This window comes from Dromiciops gliroides, chromosome 4 (assembly GCF_019393635.1).
Source record: "Dromiciops gliroides isolate mDroGli1 chromosome 4, mDroGli1.pri, whole genome shotgun sequence".
NCBI classification, from domain to species: domain Eukaryota; kingdom Metazoa; phylum Chordata; class Mammalia; order Microbiotheria; family Microbiotheriidae; genus Dromiciops; species Dromiciops gliroides.
The window spans coordinates 271,268,098-271,293,256 of NC_057864.1; the positions used below are offsets into that span (position 1 = coordinate 271,268,098).

Sequence of the window (25,159 nt, forward strand, 5' to 3'; positions counted from 1 at the left end):
ATGCAACATGTTAACAAAGAAGTACAATGTTCTAGTAAAAAGAGTGATGATTTAGAAATCAGAAGTCCTGGGTTCAAATTCCAGTTCTGCCCCTTATTATCTGTGTAACTTAAACTTTTCTGGGGTCTCAGTTTCCCCATCTGAAAAATGAGGGGGTTGGACCAGATGACCTCAAAGTTCTTTTCTAAATCAATATTTGTGAAGTAAATGTGTGTTTTCAACGGCAAAGCGTGAGAGTTGGGAGATATTTTTGTAGTACTGTTTTGAGACGACAAAGACAAATTGGGCTTACAGGGACAAAAGCCCCCAAATTGTGCTTACCCATTTTGTGTTACAGAGTTTTTACACAAAAGGTTCCAGGAGCCCCATTCAATACTGTTAGGCTGTTCCCATACCAGATGACAAATAATACAATGGAAAAACACATTGGATCAGTAGTCACAGAGGGTCCATTTACAACCTGTATAACCTTGTACAAATCATTTAACCTCTCTGGGCCTCAGTTTCCTCATTTGTAAAATAAGAGAGTTGCATTAGATGGCCTTGGAGATCCCCTCATTCTTCTCCCAACCCCATTTTTTGGAGTATATGGGGACTTTTTCTTACCAGTGTTTTCCTTGGGGTAACAAGCATAGTAATAGAATTTCTGGTTCAAAGGGTATGGACATTGTAGTCACTTTATTTGCATAATTCTGAGTTGTTTTCCAAAATGGTTGTACCGTTTCACAACTTGGAGATCCCTTTTAGCTCTGTGGTGCAGTGGATAGAGAGCTGGGCCTGTCCAGCCTCAGCAGTGTGATCCTGAACAAGTCACTTAAACTGTTGGCCCCAGTTTCCTCACCTGGAAAATGGGGCTAATAATAGTACCTGCTTCTCAGGGTTGTTGTAGGGATCAAATGAGATAATATTTGTAAAGCTCTTAGCATAATGCCTGGTACAAGTTGTTGCTATTCAGTCATTTCAGCCGTGTCTGACCCTTCGTGAACCCATTTGGAAATTTCTTGACAAAACTACTGGAATAGTTTGCCATTTCCTTCTCCAGCAGAGTTAAGTGACTTTCTGAGGATCACACAGCTAGTAAGTGTCTGAGGCCAGATTTGAACTCAGGAAGATGAGTGTGCCTGACTTCAGTTCCAGCACTCTATCTACTGTGCTATCCTAGTGACCCATGGTACATAGTAGGCACTATATGAATGTTAGCTGCTATTATTATTATTATTAATCTCTTAATGGACAAGGTTAGTCTATATCTGAGTTGTAAGGTCTGAGATGTTCTCCTTCAGTGTCCCTAGCTCCCCTTTTCTGTTTTCTTGGTGTACCTCTTCCCCACTGAGAGAAATATGTTTCTCAAATAAGAGGGGGCAGAGTTTACATGGGTTGGTGGTGATGAATAAAATTAACTGAATCTCTTTTTGGACATATACTGAATGCTCATTAATTTATTGCCCACTTTGGGGGCTATAGAAGAAGTAGCAGTCATGGTCCCTGGCTCCAAACACAACACACACACACACACACACACACACATCATGGATAATACCAGACAGCATGGTACACACGGTAAGTGACATTAAATTCTTTTTAGAATTTAATGGGTAGAGTGGTTAAAGAGGGCTTTATGGTAGCCTTAGCAGGACCACAAAGAACAGGTAGGATATGCTCAGGTACAGACTGGACAAGGTGACTTACAAGGTCCCTTCCAACTCTGAAATTCTATGATTCCAACATCCAGAGCCCTCATACTGGTAGAGAGGGAGTGGGGTATAGTGGAAAGTGTGCTGGACCTGGGTTTGATTATTGGCTTTGTAGCTTATTACCAGTGTGACCCTGAACCCCAGGTTAAAAGCCCCCGATCTGGGGGGCAGCTAGGTGGCGCAGTGGATAGAACATTGGCCCTGGAGTAAGGAGGACCTGAGTTCAAATGTGGCCTCAGACACTTGACACTTACTAGCTGTGTGACCCTAGGCAAGTCACTTAACCCTCATTGCCCCTCAAAAAAAAAAAGCCCCCATCTGGAAATCGAAATCAGGTAGGCAATCAACAAGCCCTTATTAAGCTCCTACTATGAGCCAAGCACTATGCTAAGCTCTCATGATACAAATAAAGGCAAAACCAAACCAAAACCCAGCCCTTACAGTCTAATGGAAGTGACCGCATGATGATGTGTACAAGATAAATTGGAAATCATCTACAGAAAAAAGGCAGGGGCATTAAGAGGGATCAGGAAAGGTTCCTAGAGAAGTTAAGATTTTAACTGGAACTTTGTGGAGGGAAAGAGTTCGGGCACAGGGACCAGCCAGTGAAAATGCCTGCAGTCAGGAGATGGAGTCTTCTGTGCAAAAGAAAACAGCTTTTGGTTTGCCTAAAAATTTTCCAGACCTTTGCACCTTTATGATTTTATGTTTTTGAGAAGAGAACATTAAAATGGGGCAGCTAGGTGGCACAGTAGATAAAGCACCGGCCCTGGATTTCAGGAGGACCTGACTTCAAATTTGGCCTCAAACACTTAATACTTACTAGCTGTGTGATCCTGGGCAAGTCACTTAACTCTCATTTGCCCAGCCCCCCAAAAAATAATAAAACAAAACAAAAACAAAAACGAGAACATTAAAACTCATTGCTGAAATTCAATTTAAGCTGACAAAAGGTTGGGGGAATTATATAAAACAGCATGAAAACAAGGAGTCAGAGGTCCTGGGTTCAAAACCCAGTTCTGTCATTTACCACTGGTGTGACTTTGGTTAAGCCATTTAAGCCCTTCTGAGCCTCAATTTCTTCTGTAAATGAGGGGGTTCATTTACCTTGATAACCAAAAAGATCCCCTGTAGCTCTACATTTGTGATCGCTATCTGTCTCTTAGGCTTCGGCTACCTATTATCTATGTTTGCTGTTGTTCAGTTATTTCAGTCGTGTCTGATTCTTCGTGCTCCCCGCCTCCCCACCCCCCAATTTGGGGTTTTCTTGGCAAAGATACTGTACCGTTTTGTCATTTTCTTCTCCATTTCATTTTACAGATGAGGAAACTGAAGCAAACAGGGTCAAATGACTTGCCCAGGGTCACACAGTTAGTGTCTGAGGCCAGATTTGAACTCAGGTCTGGAGGTCCAGCACTCTATCCACTTAGCCACCTAGTTGCCCCATCATCTATGCTTAATTTTCTGAATAATTACATATCAATAGGGATAAGTTTAAATCTATGGGCTACCTCCATTCATATTTTAGTCTTTCGTCCCTAATTATTGAAAGGCCTTTTAAAATTATTATTAAAGGAATTCCAGTCAGATTAGAGAGGTGTCATAGTTAGGGAAACTTTCCCACTTCCAGTGAAATCACATTATTCATCAGGCTAGCTATGGAGGTTAACTCCATTTAGGCTTTTTAGGGTACCCAAAAAGGGTGGGGAAAGATGAAATGGGTACTGATTTCTCCCCAGTCAGATCTTTCTAATCTTCTTTGAGGAAGTTTAGAAATCTGCCCAGCTGTAGCTGCTAATGATCAATTATTTCCCAGGAGTCATAGAAGCTAAAAAGGATGTATACCATTTTCTCCACTTTTCTGGCTTCAAATCTATAACCTGGACTGAGCCATGCCTGAAGTCGACTTGACCAGCCGTCTCCTAGACCCTTCTCCAGACTTATCTCCTCCCTTCTAGCTGAGTTTGTGGTCGTTCAGTTATGTCTGACTCTTGGGGTTTTCTTGGCAAAGATAGAGTGGTTTGCCATTTCCTTCTCCAGCTCATTTTACAGATGAGGAAACTGAGGCAAACAGGGTTAAGTGACTTGCCCAGTAAGAATGTGAGGTGGAATTTAATAAATAATAGGCACTTAGTAAATGCTTGTTGATTATGCTCCATGAGGACAGGAACAGGTGCTTGTTCCCTTCTTCCTCCCTTCTCTACCCCCCATCTTACCTAGGCTAGATGTGCATCAGTCCCTCATGAACCTATTTATCGTCGGTGGTTTTCTTTTTTCTTCCTTTATATCACCACCACTTCCCACTTTCTTCATCCACCCCCACTAGAATTCCCCCTCAGAACAAAGTGTACTCAAGTGAAACAAATCAAACATATTGGTTATAGGCAGGGTGGAACAGTAGATAGAGCCTTGGGCCCAGAGTCAGGAATACCAATGTCTAAATTCTGTCTCTGACACTGACTGGCTGTGTGACCCTGGGCAAACCACCTAAGCTCTTTAGCAATTCTATTGGCTTCCCACCCCCACGCCCCCATCATGGACTGAGAACTGCACTGATGGAATGAATCACCACACTGAAGAAATCACAAAACCTTTATATTTTCAGAGATTTGAAACTTAAAGAGAAAAATGAAAATAATTTTTCAAAACTGGCTCTACTGAATTGGCTAACTACAACCTTCCCCTAGAGTTTGAATGAAGAGACCAAATACTTAAGAATCTATGATTCCATTCTCTTTCTCATTCTGTAGGTCAGTGGAATAAGGTTTCATTAACTTGTAGCTTGCCACATCCTGGTCATTGGATTTTTATTTTCTTCAGGAGCACAAAAGGCGTTTGTTGTTGTTGTTGTTGTTGTTGTTTTTGTTGTTGTTTTTCATTGGTTGCCTATTCATGTGGCCAGAAAAACCGAGGGACAATATTACAAAACAATAAAAAATTATTTTCAGAGTCTCCAACATGTAAGGCACTGTGTTTATAGCAGGGGAAATCCAGAGTGTCTTGGGGAAAAAGGAATAGGATATTTTGTTTAATTTAAATTTCTGGTTACCTGAGCGCTAAAAATCCTTTCTGGGTTTTTTTTGTTTTGTTTTGTTTTTGGTGAGGCAAATGGGGTTAAGTGACTTGCCCAGGATCACACAGCTAGTAAGTATCAAGTGTCTGAGGCCGGATTTGAATTCAGTTCCTCCTGAATCCAGGGCTGGTGCTCTATCCACTGCGCCACCTAGCTGCCCCAGTTTTCTTTTAATTGAAAATCTTTCTAAAATATCAACAGATTTTTTTTCCTGCCTAAATCCTGTGGAGTCTAGATAACTGAACATTTCTTCCAAAGAAGGATGCTGAAGAGTATCAGGACAGGTGTAAAAGGTCTTGCATGTAAAAGGAACCTAATGCATCATTTAGTAGGGTTTTTGTGTGTGTGTGTTTCTGTTGTTGTTTGTGGGACAATGAGGGTTAAGTGACTTGCCCAGGGTCACACAGCTAGTATGTGTCAAGTGTCTGAGACTGGACTTGAACTCAGGTCCTCCTGAATCCAGGGCTGGTGCTTTATCCACTGTGCCACCTAGCTGCCCCCATTTAGTAGGTTTTTTTTTTAATTAAAGAAACCTTTAGTATCATCTTATTTTCATATGATTTTCAGTTTTATTCTGTTTTTTTGTTTTGTTTTTGTTTTTGTTTTTTGTTTTTGTGGGGCAATGGGGGTTAAGTGACTTGCCCAGGGTCACACAGCTAGTAAGTATCAAGTGTCTGAGGCCGGATTTGAACCCAGGTATTCCTGAATCCAGGGCCGGTGCTTTATCCACTGCACCACCTAGCTGCCCCCTCAGTTTTATTCTAAAAGTTTCTACTTTCCAGGAAAATGTAGATTAATTGAAGGGGAGATAGAGTAACAGGTGAAAAATGTTGAATTTGGAACCAGGAGGGGCATCTAGGTGGTTCAGTGGGTAAAGCAATGGCCCTGGAGTCAGGAGGACATGAATTCAAATCCACCCTCAGATACTTACTATCTGTGTGACCCTGGGAAAGTCACTTAACCCCAAATGCTTCAAGAAAGAATTTGGAAACAGGAGAACTGAATTTGAATCCTGACTCTACCACCTATTCCCTTGCATGAGTCACTTAACCTCTCTTGTTCCCAATTTCCACATTGGTAAAATGAAGAGGCTAGACTCAGTGGACCTCTCAGCTCTCTTTTGGCTCCAAATATGTTATAGAAATGAAAAAAAAATCCATGATTCTATGACTTCTGAGTAAGATGAAGTTTTATAATAAGCAATGTAAAGATTAGGTTATCAGATTTATAACAAACTGTATAGGGAGGCATCGTATTTGCTAGTTATTGAACCTAGGAATGCTGAAGGAACACGTAGCATTTCTGTGGGCATGACTAAAATTCAGCTACTATGGTAGTTGAGTGTTTTAAAAAGATTCCTTTTTCGAGCTTGAATATCTTCTTAACCTCTTCAAGACCTGCATCATCAAGTGGTGGCTTTCTTGGACTACCAGGCTGAAGAAATTTCTGGATCCTTGGGAGCTTGCTGACTCTAGCTTTAAACTCCTAAAACAAAAAAAGACATCACCTGTAAATGAAGCAATTAGCCTTGCACATTGGAGCAGGGCCCCAGGGGTGCTCTTGCCAAGACCCTTGGAAGCTTTTTCATCTTTCGTAGGGTGGGGTAACTGTGGCAAGCATTTTTGCCCTGTGGGTAGTGATGTTTAAAAGTCCTCTGGGGTAGACTTGGCTCTTCTCAGCCGTGCAATGATCCAAAACAGTTTCAAAGTACTCATCACAGAAAATGTTCTCCACATCCAGAAAAAAGAACTGTGGATCCTGAATGCAGATTGAACCATACTGTTTCTACTTTTTGGCTGGTTTTTTTCTTCTTTGAGGTTTTTCCCTTGTGTTCTCATTCTTCTTTCACAATATGACTAATGTAGAAATATGTTTAATGTGATTGTACATATATAACCCATATCAGATTGCTTTTCATCTTGGGGAGGGGGGAAGGAAGGGAGAGGGGAGAAAAATTTGGAACTAAAAATCCTATGAAAACAAATGTTGAAAACTATCTTTACATGTAACTGGAAAATAATAAAATACTTTTAAAAAGAAAATAAAAGTCCTCAGGAACTCCCTGCTCTGCAAATGTGTAAGACCTGTTTTTCAGTTATATAATATAATATATGAAGAAACAGTCATTTTATCAAAATGTACTAAGGTTTATTTCCTCAATTGCTGGACAGCTTTGAGCTCTGGGCTTGCCATGGGCTTAATGCCTACCATATATTTTTAAAATTTAATTTAATTTTTAATTTTTTCCCCAATTACATGTAAAGATATTTTTTTGAGTTCCAGGTTTTTCTTTCACCCCCCCTTCCCTCCCCCTTCCCAAGACCAGCAAGCAATTTGATATTGGTTATGCATTACAATCATGTTAAACATATTTCCACATTAATCATGTTGTAAGAGAAGAATCAAAACAAAAGGGGAAAAATCCTCAAGAAAGAATAAACAAGAAAAATAACAAAAAAAGCAACAACAAAAGTAAAAATAGTATGCTTCAATCTGCATTCAGACTCCATAGTTCTTTTTCTGAATGTGGAGAGCATTTTCCACCATTAGTCTTTTGTCTTGAATCATTGTATTGCTGAGAAGAGGTAAGTCTATCACAGGTGATCACCACACAATGTTGTTGATACTGTGTACAATGTTCTCTTGGTTCTGCTGTAATGCCTACCAAGTTAAAAGACATTCCATTAAGTTCAGAGAGCTCATAATCAGAAGGGTGGACAACAAATTTTTGTTTTGGGCCACAGCGACTTAGGAGACTAAGGATTTGTGTCCTTGAAGGAAGGGTCCACAGAGGAAATTCTAGATCTTTTAAACAAACATGTATTCATCACTTACTATGTGCTAGGCACTGTTCTAAGCTCTGGAGATACAAAGAAAAAGCGAAAACTATCCCTGGATTCAAAGAGCTTACATTCTAATGGGAAAGGAACATGTACATCAATAGATATATGTAATATATAGTGTATGTGTAATATGCACATATAATATATGTTATATAAACACACATGTGTGTATGCATATGTGTGTGTGCTGAATGCTTTTGATGGAATTACCTGCAATTTAGGGAATGCCAAGAGAACACCAGGCTTGCATTCTTCTACCATTAAGATGAGTTCAAGTAGATGTATATCTGCCCAGCTCAGCTGGTTGCCAACAAGGTAATTTTTCCCATGGTCTTTTAATACCTGTAGAATCAGTGACAAGGAGAGAAGAGAGAGAATTTGTGAGAATATAGCACATATTACTGGAAGACAGTGTATTATTTGAAGACAGGACATTTTCTCTGGCTGTCCCCCATGCCTGGAACACTCTTCTTCCTCTGCTCCAACAGCTGACCTCCCTAATTTCCTCTAAGTCCCAACTAAAAGTCCCATCTTCTACAGGAAGCCCTCCCCAAACCCTCTTAATTCCAGTGCTTTCTCTTTTAATTATTTCCTATTTATCCTATAGGCAGCTAGGTGGAGCAGCAGATAGAGCCAGGTCTGGAATCAGGAAGACCTGAGTTCAAATATAACCACATACTCTTACTATCTATGTGACTCTGAGCAAATCACTTAAACCTGTTTGCCTCAGTTTCCTCATCTGTAAAATGAGCTAGAGAAGGAAATAGTAAACCACTCCAGTATCTCTGCCAAGAAAACCCCAAATAGGGTCATGAAGAGTTGCACATGACTGAACAACAAAATTTATGCTGTACACAGCTTGCTTTGTATGTATTTATTTGCATGGATGTACTTCTTTAGATTGTAAACTCCTTGAGGGCAGGGACCATCTTTTGCCTCTTTTTTTTTTTTAAGTGAGGCAATTGGGGTTAAATGACTTGCCCAGGGTCACACAGCTAGTAAGTGTTAAGTGTCTGAGGCCCGATTTGAACCCAGGTACTCCTGACTACAGGGCCGGTGCTCTATCCACTGCACCACCTAGCTGCCCCTTTTGCTTCTTTTTGTATTCCTAGCACTTAGCACAGTGCCTGGCATATGGTAGGTGTTTAATAAATGTTTATTGACTCACAAGGTAGTACTCACTGTGCATGGTCAATCCATGCTTCAAGGGGTTCTTCCCCAATGGGCCTTGGAATTTTTCCTGAGAAGATCTTAATTTAGGTTTATGATATCCCTATTGTAGGGGAAGGTCTAAATCCCTTGATTACGGTATCTTTTTCAAGCTTGATCAGGTACTTCAGTTCATCTACTCTAAAACCTTTGGACATTAAGGTTTCAGACTGTCTAAGCTGCACAAGGCAGTTAAGTGGTAAAGTGAATAGAAAACTGAAGTCTGAAGTCAAGAAGACCAGAGTTCAAATTCAGCCTTTGACACTAGCTCTGTGAACATGAACAACTCACTTAGCCTCTGTATGCCTCAATTTCTTCAACTGAAAAATGGGGGTAATAATAGTACCTAACTCCCAAGTTTATTGTATCAAATGAAGCACTTAACACAGTGTCTGACACCTGGGTGCCGCTTAATAAATGCTTCCTTCTCTTCCTTCCTTCCTTCCTTCCTTCCTTCCTTCCTTCCTTCCTTCCTTCCTTCCTTCCTTCCTTCCTTCCTTCCTTCCTTCCTTCCTTCCTTCCTTCCTTCCTTCCATCCTTCCTGCTTTAGAGGGAAGCTTAGGAACTGGTGTTCAAGTAATCTCTTCATTCTGATCAAATCAGGAATTACTAAATGAGCAATACTTTCTCACAAATTAAAGAAAACAGGATGTTATCTCTTTCCTCACACCTATTAGTGATCACCTTACATTAACCCAAATCCTTTATAATATTCTTCAATATTTTTATAGTGGCCTGACTGTTATGGTCAGATTCTATTACTAGAATTAAAAATCCTCTTGGAGGATTATCTAAATATCTAAAGTCCCTAACATTTTGTTCAAATTCTGTTTAAAACTGTATGCAGCAAAGCACTAGTACCAATGCAAAAAAAAATGCATACTAATATGTAGCAATGAAAACTAAATAACACACACACACACACAAACAACATACAATATGGCAGGCATTAGCAATAAATTCAGGGTCACATTCAATTCAACAACTGTATAATCAATAATACAGAACTCCAAGCAGAACTTAACAACAGTCACTAACTTTGTAGGCAATAACCCACAGGCAATTACGTTGCATGATACATTTGGAATCCTATAGGAGACACTGAATCAATCATAAAAATGAATCAAGGGGCAGCTAGGTGGCGCAGTGGATAGAGCACCGGCCCTGGAGTCGGGAGTACCCGAGTTCAAATCCGGCCTCAGACACTTAACACTAACTAGCTGTGTGACCCTGGGCAAGTCACTTAACCCCAATTGCCTCAAAAAAAAAAAAAAAAAAAAAAGAATCAAAAGAGAGCAAAACCCTAGAAACCCTGGACTGGAGGGGGGAAAACACTTCCAGTGAAGAAAAGAGGAAGGAAATTGAGTTTTAAAAAATAATAATAATTACTTTTTCTTCTTTTTTTTTTTTTTGCGGGGCAATTGGGGTTAAGTGACTTGCCCAGGGTCACACAGCTAGTAAGTGTCAAGTGTCTGAGGCCGGATTTGAACTCAGGTACTCCTGAATCCAGGGCCAGTGCTCTATCCACTGCACCACCTAGCTGCCCAGTAATTACTTTTTAATTAAATGAAAGACATTTTAGCCAAAAGGAATATTTTTAAGCTCAAGGAAACTCACAAAACTTCAAAAATAAAATTTAGAAATCCCAAGGACAAGCTAAGGTCTTTTCTAGCTATTCCAATCAATGAAACACATGACATCTCCTAAACCCAGTTTACAATATAATCTGATCCCCCCCTTTTATTGGCCATTATCCTTTACCTATGTTAGGAGCCCCATGGGATCCTCTTTTGACCACACCTGTAGGTTGTGTTGACAATCTGTCCTTGCAGAGGTGTAAATTATCAAGACAACAATGTTTCTAAAATCCTTCATTAACACTTTAAAAAAAAAGGACTATACCTCCAAATATTTCTAAATAGATATTCTTCTATAATGGATTCTATGAATTACCTGTCACCACCCATCCAAACTGCCTAACCCATGGATAGATATCTTTTCCACTGTGTCAGAGAACAAGACAATTTGGGTAGTGGCACAACAAACTTCTGTTTTAACCATTGTTTACCAGACCCATAAACACTCATTAAATGTCTCCTCCATGCAAGGCAGTGTGTATGGTGATGGCCAAAACCAATGTAGTCTCTACCGTCCAGGAGCTTGTAACCTACCAGGAGGAGAATACTCAAATGTATACAGACAAGTGTAATGTAAGCTGGGTGTGACACACTGAGGCACAAATGATTCATTTCATGGACCCTCAGGATCACGGGATTTAGTTGTGGAAGGAACCTGGAGACCGTCTGCTTCAACTCATTTATTTTACAGATGAGGAAATGGAGACCCACTGGGGTTCCAGTGATTAGCCTAAGGTACACAACTAGAAGATAGTAGCACTGTTGTTATTTTTTTTCCTATAACATGATGCTGCCTCCTCTGACTTAATAAAACTATGACCTAATACCTTATAGTCTAATAATTTAATAAAGAAATATTGTGGATGAAATGCAGAAGAGGAATATGGCATAGTGAAAAGAGCCCTAAAGGATGAAAGACTTTGATTTTCCTTCCTAGCATTGCCACCTGCTGTGACTTTGGACAGGTCACTGCACTCCCCAAGCTTCCATTTGCTCATCCATAAAGTGGGAGTGTAACTCGCACTGTTCACCTAAGGGGTTGTTAGGAAGAGCAAGTACATTGGGTTTTTTTTTTGTGGGGTAATGAGGGTTAAGTGACTTGCCCAGGGTCACACAGCTAGTAAGTGTCAGGTGTCTGAGGTAGGATTTGAACTCAGGTCCTCCTGAATCCAGGGCTGGTACTTTATCCACTGTTCCACCTAGTTACCCCCAAGATCAAGTAAATTAATGCTTATAAAGTATCTTTCTTATCTAGTTCCAGCTCTTTATGAATTCATAGAATCATAGATTATAGAGCTGAAGTGAACTTAGGGGTTGTTAAGTCCTACTCCCTTATTTTACAGATGAAGAAACTGAGGCCCAGAGAAGACAAGTGACTGGCCTAGGGTCACACAGCTGGAAAGTGTCTGAAGCAGGATTTGGACCTCAGTCTTCCTGACTCTAAGCCCAACAATCTATCTGCTATATGTTGCTGCCTTATTTTGTAAAGTTTAGGAAACTGATGTCCAGGGTAGTTAAATCATCTGCCCATGGTTCCATAAGTTAAAAAAAATGTCAGAGGTGGGATCTGAACTCGGATCCTCTGTCTAAGTGAAGAGCCAGTGGTCTTCCCCTTGTACCATGGGACCTCCAATGTTTTTGCATTGTCACATACTTGTTCAGATTGAAGTCGAGCGGGTGTTTGTAATTTCAGTGAATGTGCATGTGGATCACACACCGCCTCGGTGTTCCATACCTTCTCATACACTGGGAGGAACCTTTTGGTGGCCTTCTCTGTCATGAAGCTAAGATTCTTCTCCTTTTCTTCAGGTGCAGACAATGGCAAGAACATAATTATGTCATACAGCTCTCTCATTCCTTCCACATACATGTCAATGCTGGAAAAGGAAAGAGGCACCGATAAAAAACAGGATTACTAACTTATTGTTATTATTGAGAGACTCCAATCAAAGGTTCTGCAAGCTTTAAAGTTCTTTTTTTACGTGTCATTATTATCAAATACAAGAGCAAATAAAATATTGTATGTGAAAATGCTTTCTTAAAAATATAAAATTTTTTAGTCATCTCTGACTCTTCATGATCCAATTTGGGGTTTTCTGGCCAGGGATACTGGAGTGGTTTGCCATTTCCTTCTTCAGTTCATTTTACAGATGAGGAAACTGAGGCAAACAGGGTTAAGTAACTTGCCCAGGGTCACACAGCTCATAAGTGTCTGAGGCCAGATTTGAACTCAGGAAGAGGACTCCAGATCCAGCACTCTATCCATTGTGCCAGCTAGCTACCCACCCCAGCACATAGTAGGCATTTAATAAATACTTGATCAATTCATCCAATGTGAGTTGCATGGCCTCTCTGTGATGCATTAATAGACATAGAAGCTAATTTTTAAGACATCCTCACTTTCACTGAGTTAAAAGTGAATTTATATATTGTTTTTGAACTCATGCTTTTACATATCATAAAAAATTATTTTTAAATTATGGCTACTGTTTTTTGAGAGCCAAAAGCCAGTATTTGTCCTCTTCTGAACAAGTCATGTATGTACCTGTGAGTAGGCCAGTCCATTACATATAAACTTTAACACATTAGTAGAAAAGTACTCCTAGCATGCCCATAAACTTAACATTGAGTTCTATAAATGTTCCATTAGACTGTAAGCTCTTTGGTACTGTCTTTTGCTTCTTTTTGTATCTTCTGCATTTAGCACAGTGCCTGACACATAGTAGGCATTTAATTGATATTAATTGGTTGATGAGCAGCCAATTTATTCTATATTATTTTATATTATCCTAATATAAATATATAATATAATATATTTATATCATATTAAATTTAATATACTTATATCCTATTATTCTATATTATTTTATAGTCAACACTCTACTAAGCAGTTAGAGATTTAATTTTCTCCTTTGACTGTCTACTACTTTGTTAATATCATCTAATAGATATATCTACATCAGAGTGTCTTGGACTTAAGTCATGTGGGAAAGGAAGTTAAAAATTTTACATATTTACTTTCATAACATGCTGATAAGAACATTCTTGCTTTGTCCATTATGTAAAAGGAGATATTTTCTTAACATAATTTCAGTGAAAAGCAGGGAAAATAACGTTCAAGTTTTGCCTTTGACCTCTACTTGTTGGTGTGACCCTGGGCAAATGATTTATCAGAAGCCATTGTTAAGAAGAAATACCCTTCAATAAAACAGGGTGGCTTCTATGTTTTATTATAAACATGCAATGATTACTGTACAGGGCTTGTTCCTTCAGGTCCTTCCCATATAAGTTGTATTTTGCAGCCATATATCTTAGGATGGCCCGGGTTTGTATTATCGTCATTCCATCCATTTCAACCATGGGCACTTGTTGATACATTAGTTTTCCACCTAAAAAAACACAAAAAAACAAGAGAGAAGTCAATTCACTGGCCCACTCCCCCTCATTGGAGTTTGGTCATAGAATCTAGAGCCAGTTGTGGAGCCAGAAGGGACTTCTGTGGTTATCTGGTTCAACTTTCTCATTTTACAGTAGGGGAAATTGAGGCCCAAGAAGGGTGAGGGACTTTTTCAAGGTCACATGGCTAAGTATTAGAAGCAGGATTTGGATCCATGAGCTCTGGTTTTAGAACCAATGTTCTGAGGCAACTAGTGGATAAAGCACCAGCTCTGGATTCAGGAGGACCTGTGTTCAAATGTGACCTCAGGCACTTGACACTTGGTACCAGTGTGACCCTGGGCAAGTCACTTAACCCTCATTGCCCCGCTAAATAAATAAATTAATGGATGAATAAATAAGTAAACAAATAAATAAAATAATCGAATAAATGAAAACTGTATGTATAAATAAATAAAAATAAAATAGAACCAATGATCTTTCCACTAAATCAAAATGACACTGTTTTCCACAGGGGGAATGAGGGGGTTGTTTTTATTCTAGAGGCACTGCTTCCCAACCTGCAAATGGGGTTGTGCTTGCTGCCAAATAAGGTTGTTCAAAACATTATGAGTGACTGACTTACTCCCTTCCATTTATTCAGTGACCCAGAGGCGCTGCCCTCCTTGTTCCTCAAACAAAAACCTTCACTCTCTAGATTCTGGGTTTTTTGACTGTGTGTCCCCCATGTCTAGAATGCTCTCCATCCTCATCTCTATCTCCCCATCTTTCCTGGCCTCCTTCAAGTCCCAGCCAAAATCCCACCTTCTATAAGAAGCATTTCCCCATCCCCCACCTTACTGCTTGTGTCTTCCCTCTGTGGGTTATCTGCAATTTTTCCTGGATCTATCTTATTTGTTCATAGTCATTTGCTTGTTGTCTTCCCCGTTAGACCCTGAGCTTCTCTGGAGCAAGGGCTATTAGTTTTTGTTTTTTTTCCCCATTGTATCTACTCTTATTTTTATTTTATCTTACTCTGAACTTAAGAAATAAAACAAGCATTTCCATAACATAGAAGAGAAAAAAGGCAAAAACATCTTTTTTTATAATAATCCTTTTTTCTCTTCTATGTTATGGAAATGCTTGATGCAATGCCTGGCACATAGTAGGTGCTTAATAAATGCTTCTTTTGACTGACTGAAAGCTACTGCTACGATGCCATCCATTAACAACAGTAGTTTTGAGAACCTACTATGTGCACTTCAGTGTGCTAGGTACTTTGGGTGGTATGGCTGAATATAGGAAGGATTTCTAAAGATTTATCTGTCATCTCCTCGGGGTAAGGGACCTCCCTGTGTGGGAACTTCCACCACTCACCCAAATGACAACTCTATCTATGGCCTGCTCTATACACTGTCTGCGTAATTTATGATTCTTGCCCTAAAGGATTTTGCCTTCAAATCTTCTCTGCAAACTGTTACCTGCTCCCTCCCACCTCTGGCCTCAAATACAAATGCTTTTTTTTTTGCATCCAAATCCCTTCATGGTCTGGTCCCAGCCCGCCCTTCCCCGCCTCATGGCACAGGACTCTTCTTCGCACACCCTGCCTCCCAGACAAACTGGCTTACTTGCTTTTCTGCACACACAACATCACCCCTCCTGTCTCCTCACCTTTGTATGGGCTGAACTTCCATCCCCTGGAACTCACTCCCTCCTCACCTTTCCCCATCCCTCCAGCGGCTAGCACCCACTTTCTTCTGAAGGTTACTTTACCCCTGAAATTATTTTGTCTTTGAGCCTACTCTATATTTACTTATACACGTAGCTAGCCGGTGAATAGTGCCAGATTTAGAGTCCAAACCTTGCCTCAGACATCTGCTAGCTGTGTAAACCTTGGGCTAGTCACTAAAGCTCTCAACCTACCTGATGACAACACCTACCTCCCAAAGTCGTTGTGAGGATCAACAGAAGTAATATTTGGAAAATACTTTGGAAATATATGAATGGTATGATGATGATGGTGTTTATGCATGATATTTCCCCCTAAAGAATTCATTCAGGGAAGGGACTATGTCATTTTTTCCTCTTTGTATCCCCAGTGCCTTAGTTAGCACCTGGTGCATAGTAATTGCTTCATAAATGTTTGTTGATCAATTGATTGATCCACACTCCCCTCCCCCTCCCCTTTCTTCAGCTCCCACTGCCGTACCCTAGGCCAGGGTCTTATCACCTCCTACCTAGATTCTTTTCAATGTTTCTAACTGGTCTCCATGTCTTTGTCTATTCCAAATAAGACCTTCATATCTAGTCTTCCTGAAACACAGCAATTATCAAGATGCTTCTTTGCCCCCACACAAAAAAAGCCCCTCCAATGACTCCCACTTGTCTACTCTTTTTTTTTTTTTTTTGGTGAGGCAATTGGGGTTAAGTGACTTGCCCAGGGTCACACAGCTAGTAAGTGTTAAGTGTCTGAGTCCGGATTTGAACTCAGGTCCTCCTGAATCCAAGGCCTGTGCACTATCCACTGCGCTACCTAGCTGCCCCTAACTTGTCCACTCTTTCCTCATCTTCAAGCTCCTCCACGACCTGTTCCAACCTAACCTTTCCAGTCTTAAATCCCATCACTTTTCCTTCCACCACCATCCCTTTCCAGAAGGTAAAGGCCCTTTGTTTCAGGAGAAAAAAGCTTTACTCTCCTCCCTGATGTGGTTGTTTTAAAATTCAAACCCTCCCTCTGAGATACAGGGGAGCACACTTGTGTACTGTCCCGTGTAACTCCCCATCCCCCTAACAGTTCTCAAACTTTTTCACAACTATAGAATTGGAGATTTTAGGGCTTCAAGGTTTCTCAGAGACTTTCCGTCGGTCTTCATGGACTAGCACGATTCAACAGCAAGGCTTTGAACTCACACTTAATTAAATTCTGAAGTTCTTCAGCTGTTGTGAAAAGCACTTCTTCATACTAGAAAGGAAAAGGACATAGGAGGGTATCAGAGCAATGAAATCATAAAATGTGGGGGCAGTTAGGTGGTGCAATGGATAAAGCACTGGCTTTGGATTCAGGAGGACCTGAGTTCAAATCTGGCCTCAGACACCTGACACTTACTAGCTGTGTGACCCTGGGTAAGTCACTTAACTCTCATTGCCCAGCAAAAAAAAACCCCAAAACAAAAACAAACAAAAAAATCATAAAATGTTAGTACTGACAGGGACCTTAGAGATTACCTAAGGCAACTAGGTGGTATAATGGATAGAGTACAAGATTGGGAATCACAAAGACCTGAGTTCAAATCCTGATTTAGGTATTTACTAGCTGGGAGACTCTGGGGAAGTAATTTAACTTCTCTGGGTCTCAATTCTCTGATCCGCAAAACTGGGGACCTTGGGCTAAATAATATCTAAGGCCTCTTCCAGCTCTGCATCAATGATTCTGATGCTTTTGTCTAACAGTTCTCAAACTTTTTGGTCCCAGAACCCCATTATATTATTATTATTATTATTATTATTATTATTATTATTATTATTATTATTATTTTGGGGAGGCAATTGGGGTTAAGTGACTTGCCCAGGGTCACACAGCTAGTAAGTGTTAAGTGTCTGATCCAGATTTGAACTCAGGTCCTCCTAACTCCAGAGCTGGTGCTCTATCCACTGTGCCACCTAGCTGCCCCAATTTTATTTAATTTTTTTGGTGAGGCAATTGGCTTTAAATGACTTGCCCAGGGTCACACAGCTTGTAAGTGTCAAGTGTCTGAGGCCAGAATTGAACTCAGGTCCTCCTGACTCCAGGACTGGTACTCTATCCACTGCGCCACCTAGCTGCCCCTATGTTCTTAAATATAATATTATTGAGGACCTACCCCCAAAAGCTTCTGTTTATGTTGGTTCTATCTATCAATATTTGCCATATTAGTAAATAAAATGGATGAATTTTAAATATATTTATTAATTCATGAAAAAAAAAAACCTCGGGGCAGCTGAGTGGTACAGTGGATAGAGCGCCGGCCCTGGAGTCAGGAGTACTTGAGTTCAAGTCCGGCCTCAGATACTTAACACTTACTTGGCTGTGTGACCCTGGGCAAGTCTCTTAACCCCAATTGCCTCACTTAAAAAAACTAAAAAAAAACCCCAAAACCTCATTACATATTACTATGAATAATTTATTTTAATGAAAAATGACTGTTTTCCAAAACAAAAAAATTAGTGAGAAGAGTGGAATTATTTTGCACATTTTTGCAAATCTCTTTAATGTCTAATCTAATAGATGTTAGCTAGATTCTTTCATCTGCTTCTGCATTCAGTCTGTTGTAATATGTTGTTCTGGATGAGAGGTATAGCTAGCTAGCTAGCTAGCTAGCTGGATGGATGGATGGATGGATGGATGGACAGACATAGATATACAAAATCCAGTTCCACACAGATATGTAATTGGAAAAGGAAGGCATATTTTAATGGGTTAATAACATCTTAGTATTATTATCAAAATAGCTTTGATCTCAAGGTCCCCCTGAAAGGATCTTGAGGAACTTCAGATTTTACTCTGAGAACTACTGTTCTAGTCTACCCTCCCTTTCCCCACTTTTTTTTTTTTGAAATTAAAAGATGAGTCTTAGAGAAAGATTACTAGCCTATCATTTCTTAGAGGGTAACAATTTGTAATTTTTTCATTTTTGTTTCTCTCCAGTACTGGGCAGAGTATACTGTATGAGTTGATACAACAGATTTGTGATTCTGGCAATCACGTTATGATTTAACATGTAAATTCTGTTACCTGAAGCACATAGAGGTTGAGACTTTCCCAGGTTCATACAACTAATAAGTACCAGGGGCATGATTTGGCTTCAGGTCTTCATAACTCCAGGCCCAACATTTTGTCACTATAGTCACTACAGGCTACCTTTATCTGCTCTTTGGGAATAGAGAGGAAGGAGTTATCTAGACCTGTAATTTCATAGCTATAGGACAAAAGTATCAAACAGGCTACCTACAAAACCCCCACGTGCATCCCCAATCAGATTAAAATGTAATTGGGGAATGTTTACAAATAAAATTAGTTGCATAGGATTTAGTGCTATTTGAGTATAGCACCACTATTGGAGGGAACTTGCTGAGGAAGCCCTGTCTACCAGGGTAAATCAGTGACTGCTCTGCAACATCTACTCTTAGAGTCAAAAGACCTGGGTTCAAAATCTACCTGTAGGGGGCAGCTAGCTGGCACAGTGAATAGAGCAACAGCCCTGGATTCAGGAGTACCTGAGTTCAAATCCAGCCTCAGACACTTGACACTTGTGACCCTGGGCAAGTCACTTAACCCCAAATGACACCCCTCCCCAAAACCAAATCTACCTGTAGCTTACTGCTTAAATGACCTTGGGCAAGTCACTTAACTTTTCTGTGCCTCAGTTTCCTCATCAATGAAATGTGGGGGGTGGAGAGGCACAAACTAGATGGTCTGAATATCCCTTCCAATTCTATTTCTAATTCCATCATCCTATGACTTACCCAAGGTCACACAGCTAATTTGTGGCCAAGCCATGAGTATAATCTGAGTCTCCTGACTCCCAAACCAGTGTTTTTCACTATGCCACACTGCATAATTAATATCATGACCATTATTAATAACTGCAATTACTTCTTATAGATTGAGACCATCTGTTTATAAGGTAACTAAATGGAGTGGTGCATAGAATAAATGAAATAGTTTTCTTTTCAATCCTGTGACAGAGTGGGGTTCTATGGTCAACAAAACTGAATTCCCTCAGATCCTAGGACACAGGAAGAGCTGGAAGGGACATTGGGGATTATCTCATCCAATCCCCTCATTTGACAGGAGAGGGAACTGAACCCAAGAGGTGAAGTGATTTTCCAATATCAGTTAGGAATGGGGGAAATCATTCATCACCACCTGAAAGATTATTACAATTTTTTCTAGCATATCCACTTAAATTATTAATATTTTAAAATTTAGAAACTTCACGAAGATTTTATGAAGCCTTGTATATAATGAATCTGAATCTTCCCTACTCCCTACGCAAGAAAAAGGAAGCTGACAAAAATGAAGATTGCTAAAATCCCTTTAGAAACTAACACAACTTCTATTCCTTGGTATTTTTTTCAATTTTCCTAAATGTTGGGCTTTTAAATGAACAACACTAAACAATAATAGCCAGGCAGTTAATGAAATAAATAGGCACCAGTATCATTCTTTGTGTTAAAGGATATTAAAGGGGCAACTAGGTAGAGCAGTGGATAAAGCACTAGCCCTCGATTCAGGAGGACCTGAGTTCAAATCAGGCCTCAGACACTTGACACTTAACTAGCCATGTGACTCTGGGAAAGTCACATAACCATCATTGCCCTGCAAATAATAATAAAGTATATTTTTAAAAATTTTAAGGAGCCATTATTGGTATATATCACAGAATATTAAAGCTGGAAGGGTGTTTCAGAGATAATCTAATGCCAGCCCCCCATTTTAGAAGTGATGAAACTGAGATTCAGAGATGCGAGCTAGCTTGCCAAAGGACATAGAGGTAATAAATAGTAGTGCCTCGACTTGAACCTGAGTCTGCTGAATCCAAGTCCAGTGATCTTTCCACTAGGCTCTGATTCTACTTTCAGAAGGACTCCATCAACACTTAACTACCAAAATAAACTTGTCCTTCAAATTCCTCCTATGGCTTAGTTCACTATTTAAAAAAAAAAAAGAAAAGATGGTCACCACAATGATTAGACCCCTTTTTTGGAGGGAGTCATTCAGTGAGCCCATATGACTTCTCCACTAGTAAATATTCACTTAGTCTGAAGAAAGAGAATAAATCTAAGAAATTCAACATCTACCTCCACACCAGCAGCTGCCAGGAGCCAACGCACTGATTCCATTCTGCCTCTTCCATTGAAGTAATAAAGTTTGGGCTTCCCAGCCATGATTTTCAATTCCTGGTTTTCTGAAAAAACAACAGAGAACAATCTGACTATGACTTGAATATCCAAGCCGTCCTTGTGATCTTCACTCCACTGGGAGTATAGGAGAAAAGTTCAAACACCACAAGCCAATGATTCAGAGGGCAGGGAGGGGAGGGAGAAGAGGGAGGAGAATCCTGTGAAGGGCAGGAGTCAGACCTCCCATTTTCTTCCAAAGACAGGCTGAAGGCAGCTGGGCATGGATCTAGTAAACCGATGGAAATGTATTTGGGACTTTGCTGAGTAGTAACTGATCAGCTTAACCTGGTCCACAGAGGACACTGGAAATATAAAGATGGGGGACAGCTAGACCCAAGTCTGGGTATCATGGAGCCATATCATTCCCATTTTAATTCCATATAACTTCCATTTTTACTCCAGGTGTTTATTTGGGGGTGATCCTGGTTATGCAGGATCTATCAAAACCCAGGAACCATAAATCAAATACAAAAGCTTTCGTTTAGGATGAATACCAAAATAAAGCATAAAGTGCTTTGATTTATGTAGTGAGCTCCTTGGAAAGGAAATTCTCTCTACCAATAGCACATCTGTCATTGTCCTGGGGTTTTTAGTCTGAAAGTTGCCTGGGACACAGAGAGGTTAAGCAACTTGCCCAGGGTCACACAGCCAGTAGGAGTCAGAGGCAGAATTAGAACCCAGGTCTTCTGGAGGCTAAAGTGGCTTTTCTATCTATATATAAAACACCTCTTTTCCTCTCCACTGTAGACATCCACACCAAGAAAATATATGTTTTTACCTTGCCATAAGGGGTCGTTTCAAATTGACAAGGGAAATAACCCAATATAATTTCCCATGTATTCCAATGAGAATGGGAATATTAACTATGCGATTCACAAGATCCCAGGGTTATGGCTCAGCTGGAATACTGCTGATGGTTCACTTGCCAGACAATTGTCTATTCCCTGCTGATGTTCTATCTTATTTCTAAAGTTACTGGAGTTTACATCTGGGACTGCAGCTGGGGTTCCTTCTTCTTCAAAAGAAGTATTAACACTCTTTTGTGAGATTGTCCAGCCAACAGGCCTGGGATTAATAGAATTTTTAGCTCTTTTAGCTTAACAATCTTCAACATCCTCCTGCAAAGGAATTTTCCAAGCCTTCCTGATATTTTGGGTGAGGAGAGTAAATTTCTTTTAGTTCCTATTAAGAATTTTGTAGATAAATGTCAAGTGATCCAATAGTAGATTTATTGTAAAACAGATTGTTTTAAATGTTACCTTATGATCTATCCACAACATTGAGCATAGTACCCTGCACACAAGAGAAACAATAAATATTTGTTGAAATGGAAAAAAATTGAACTTTAAATTATATCAAAACTTTAAAAACCTTCAAGGAGACACTTAGGAACATTATGTGATGTGCAAACAAAGCTAGCAACCTCATCCCTGCATTCCTGTCCTTGAACTCAAGACCCTGAACTTCTTGGTTGCTGTTGTTGAGTCATTTCAGCTATGTCTGTTTATCCATTACATAATTTGGATTTTTCTTGGCAGAGATACTAGAATAGTCTGCCATTTCCTTCTCCTGCTTATTTCACAGATGAGGAACTGAGGTAAATAGTGTTAATTGTGCCCAGAGTCACATGACTAATAAATGTCTGAAGTCAGATTTGAACTCAGGTCCTTCTGACTCCAGAGTCCCTAACCCCCTCCCTCCCTCCACCCCTGTACTCTATTCATTTTTACCACATATCTGCCCTCCTATCTTCCTTTACATAACTTAATTATCTATTATTCAATATATTTGATTAAGCAGAAGAGTGGAGACCCAGAGCATTGTCTTTGCCAAAGTCACTCCTGAACAGTAGCCTTAACTCTGAAATTCCCCTATCTTATTGCAATCTATTGTCATTGACTTCTGTTTTTCATATAAAATTTGAGAACTTGTACAGAAAAAGTGAATAAAGGAACCGTATGTAATTTCTTTCTTTCTTTCTTTCTTTCTTTCTTTCTTTCTTTCTTTCTTTCTTTCTTTCTTTCTTTCTTTCTTTCTTTCTTTCTTTCTTTCTTTCTTTCTTTCTTTCTTTCTTTCTTTCTTCTTTTAAAGTGAGGCAATTGGGGTTAAGTGACTTGCCCAGGGTCACACAGCTAGTAAGTGTTAAGTGTCTGAGGCCGGATTTGAACTCAGGTATTTCTGACTCCAGGGCCGGTGCTCTATCCACTGCGCCACCTAGCTGCCCCTCATGTTCATTTTAAGAAATTGTTGTAGAGGTTTTTATACCATATAACGAGGACAAGGGGCAGCTAGGTGGTGCAGTAGATAAAGCACTGGCCCTGGATTCAGGAGGACCTGAGTTCAAATCCAGCCCCAGACACTTGACACTTACTAGCTGTGTGACCCTGGGCAAGTCACTTAGCCCTCATTGCCCCATGCCCAAAAACCAAACAAAAACAACAGCAACAAAAAACAACCAACAAGGACAAGTCTTTGGCATCACAAATAGATACTATCTGTGATGTCAGCACTATTTTCAGCAGTAGAGTTGAACATTTCTAGGAAATTCCTCAGTTCTATTTAGCAATCAAAAACAAAGAGCATCCAACAAAAGACATCAGAAAATCAAAGCAAAGGTTTCATTTGTACAAAAGAGGTTTTTCCAGTGATACTTTTTGGGGGGGGTGGGCAGGGGTAATGATAATTAAGTGACTTGCCCAGGGTAACACAGCTAGTAAGTGTCAAGTGTCTGAGGCCGGCTCCCAAATCCAGGGCCAGTGCTTTCTCCACTGCATCACCTAGCTGCCCCATATTCTTAAAATGGAATTGCCCATTCACTGACATCTAAATTTCCTGAAGAAAGAAGACTGAGTATATGGTATGTGTACATTAAGCCTTATAGACTGACCAACCAAACAATAGCTCTAAGGAAATAAAAGAAAATTAATCCAAAATGTGTTATACACTCAATGTGTTGTGCACTCAATTTCAGCATTTCACTCAGTATAGGAATCCCCTTGTAGCCTCACTGACAAAAAGGTCATTCAACCTTTGAAAACTTCTAGTGTTGGGAAAGTCACTGTTTCAGAAAACAGTCTAATCTATTGTTGGACAGATAAAATTGCTAGAATCTTCTTTCTTACATTGAGTCAAAATTGCCCTCAAAGAACTTCTAGGTATAGTACTGGTTTTGTCCTGTCTACACAGAAATTTTTTTCTTCTCCCACATGATGGATCTTCAAAGATTTGGAGATGACTCTCATGTCCACATGGGGTTTCTTTTCTCCAACAAACATAGTATAGTGACATGATTCAGCCAGTTTCCCAACATAAATAATATATGGTCCATCACAATTGGTATTAGGGATTTGGCCTCATTGATACGGTAGCATGGTTCCGGGGAAAGAATGCTGAATTTGGAGTCAGAGGACCTGGTTCAAACCTTGCCTTTGCCACCCATGTGGGGCAAGTCATTTAACCTCATTGGTTTCAATTTCCTCATTTGATAAAGGAGGGTATTAATTCATATTTATTGGATGCAGAAAATTCAGACAAGAACCCATTGGTCAGGGAGGATTTGGAACAAGTGTTGTTTTGAGTCATATGTGACTGAATATGTAATAGTTTTGTGACCCCATTTGGAGTTTTCCTGGCAAAGATACTGGAGTGGTTTATCATTTCCTTCTCCAGCTCAACTTTACAGATGAGGAAACTGAGACAAACAGGGTTAAGTGACTTGTCGAGGGTCCCACAGCTAGTAAGTGTTTGAGGCCAGATTTGAACTCAAGTATTACTGAGGCCTGTGGTTGTTGAGCAGTCACTGCTTTAAAATCTTTGAAAGATTTTTATTGAAAATGTCCTAGGGGCAGCTAGGTTGCGCAATGGTTAGAGCACTGGCCCTAGATTCAGGAGTACCTGAGTTCAAATCTGGCATCAGATACTTAATACTTACTAGCTGTGTGACCCTGGGCAAGTGACTTAACCCCACAATTGCCTCACCAAAAAAAAAAAAATGTCCTAGAGAAGGGCAATTATCCTGGTTTAAGAAAAAAGGGAAAGTCTGTGAACTATAATAAGCTTATTATAATATAAATAATATAATCAATTATATTCTATATAATTCCATATTACAATATAATATATTGTTTCAACATGATAAAATATATTATTAATGTAATTATACTCCAATGCTGTTGATAGAATTATTATATAATTATAATATAAACAAAGCCAATGAGCTTAACTTCTAATTCTTGATGAAGTTATAGAATATATCATTAAAAGGCTGATTAAAGGGTGAACATTTAAGATAAGGAGTGGCAATAACAGAGATCCAACATGGCTTTATCAAGAAGAGGTCATGCCAGAAATCTTATTTTCTTTTTACTTAAACTGGTACAGCTAGAA

General features: G+C 39.7%; 1 protein-coding gene across 1 annotated transcript; it reads right to left on the reverse strand.

Moving 5' to 3' along the window:
• Window positions 1-5,938: 5,938 nt before the first annotated feature.
• Window positions 5,939-20,868, reverse strand: LOC122752505 (glutathione S-transferase-like). The gene is made up of 6 exons (XM_043999312.1): window positions 20,672-20,868; window positions 16,742-16,793; window positions 13,713-13,845; window positions 12,192-12,333; window positions 7,821-7,952; window positions 5,939-6,252 (listed from the first exon to the last, which is right to left on the reverse strand). The coding sequence occupies exons 1-6, from the start codon at window positions 20,756-20,758 to the stop codon at window positions 6,082-6,084; spliced, it is 717 nt and encodes a 238-aa protein (XP_043855247.1). The 5' UTR covers window positions 20,759-20,868; the 3' UTR covers window positions 5,939-6,081.
• Window positions 20,869-25,159: the final 4,291 nt, after the last annotated feature.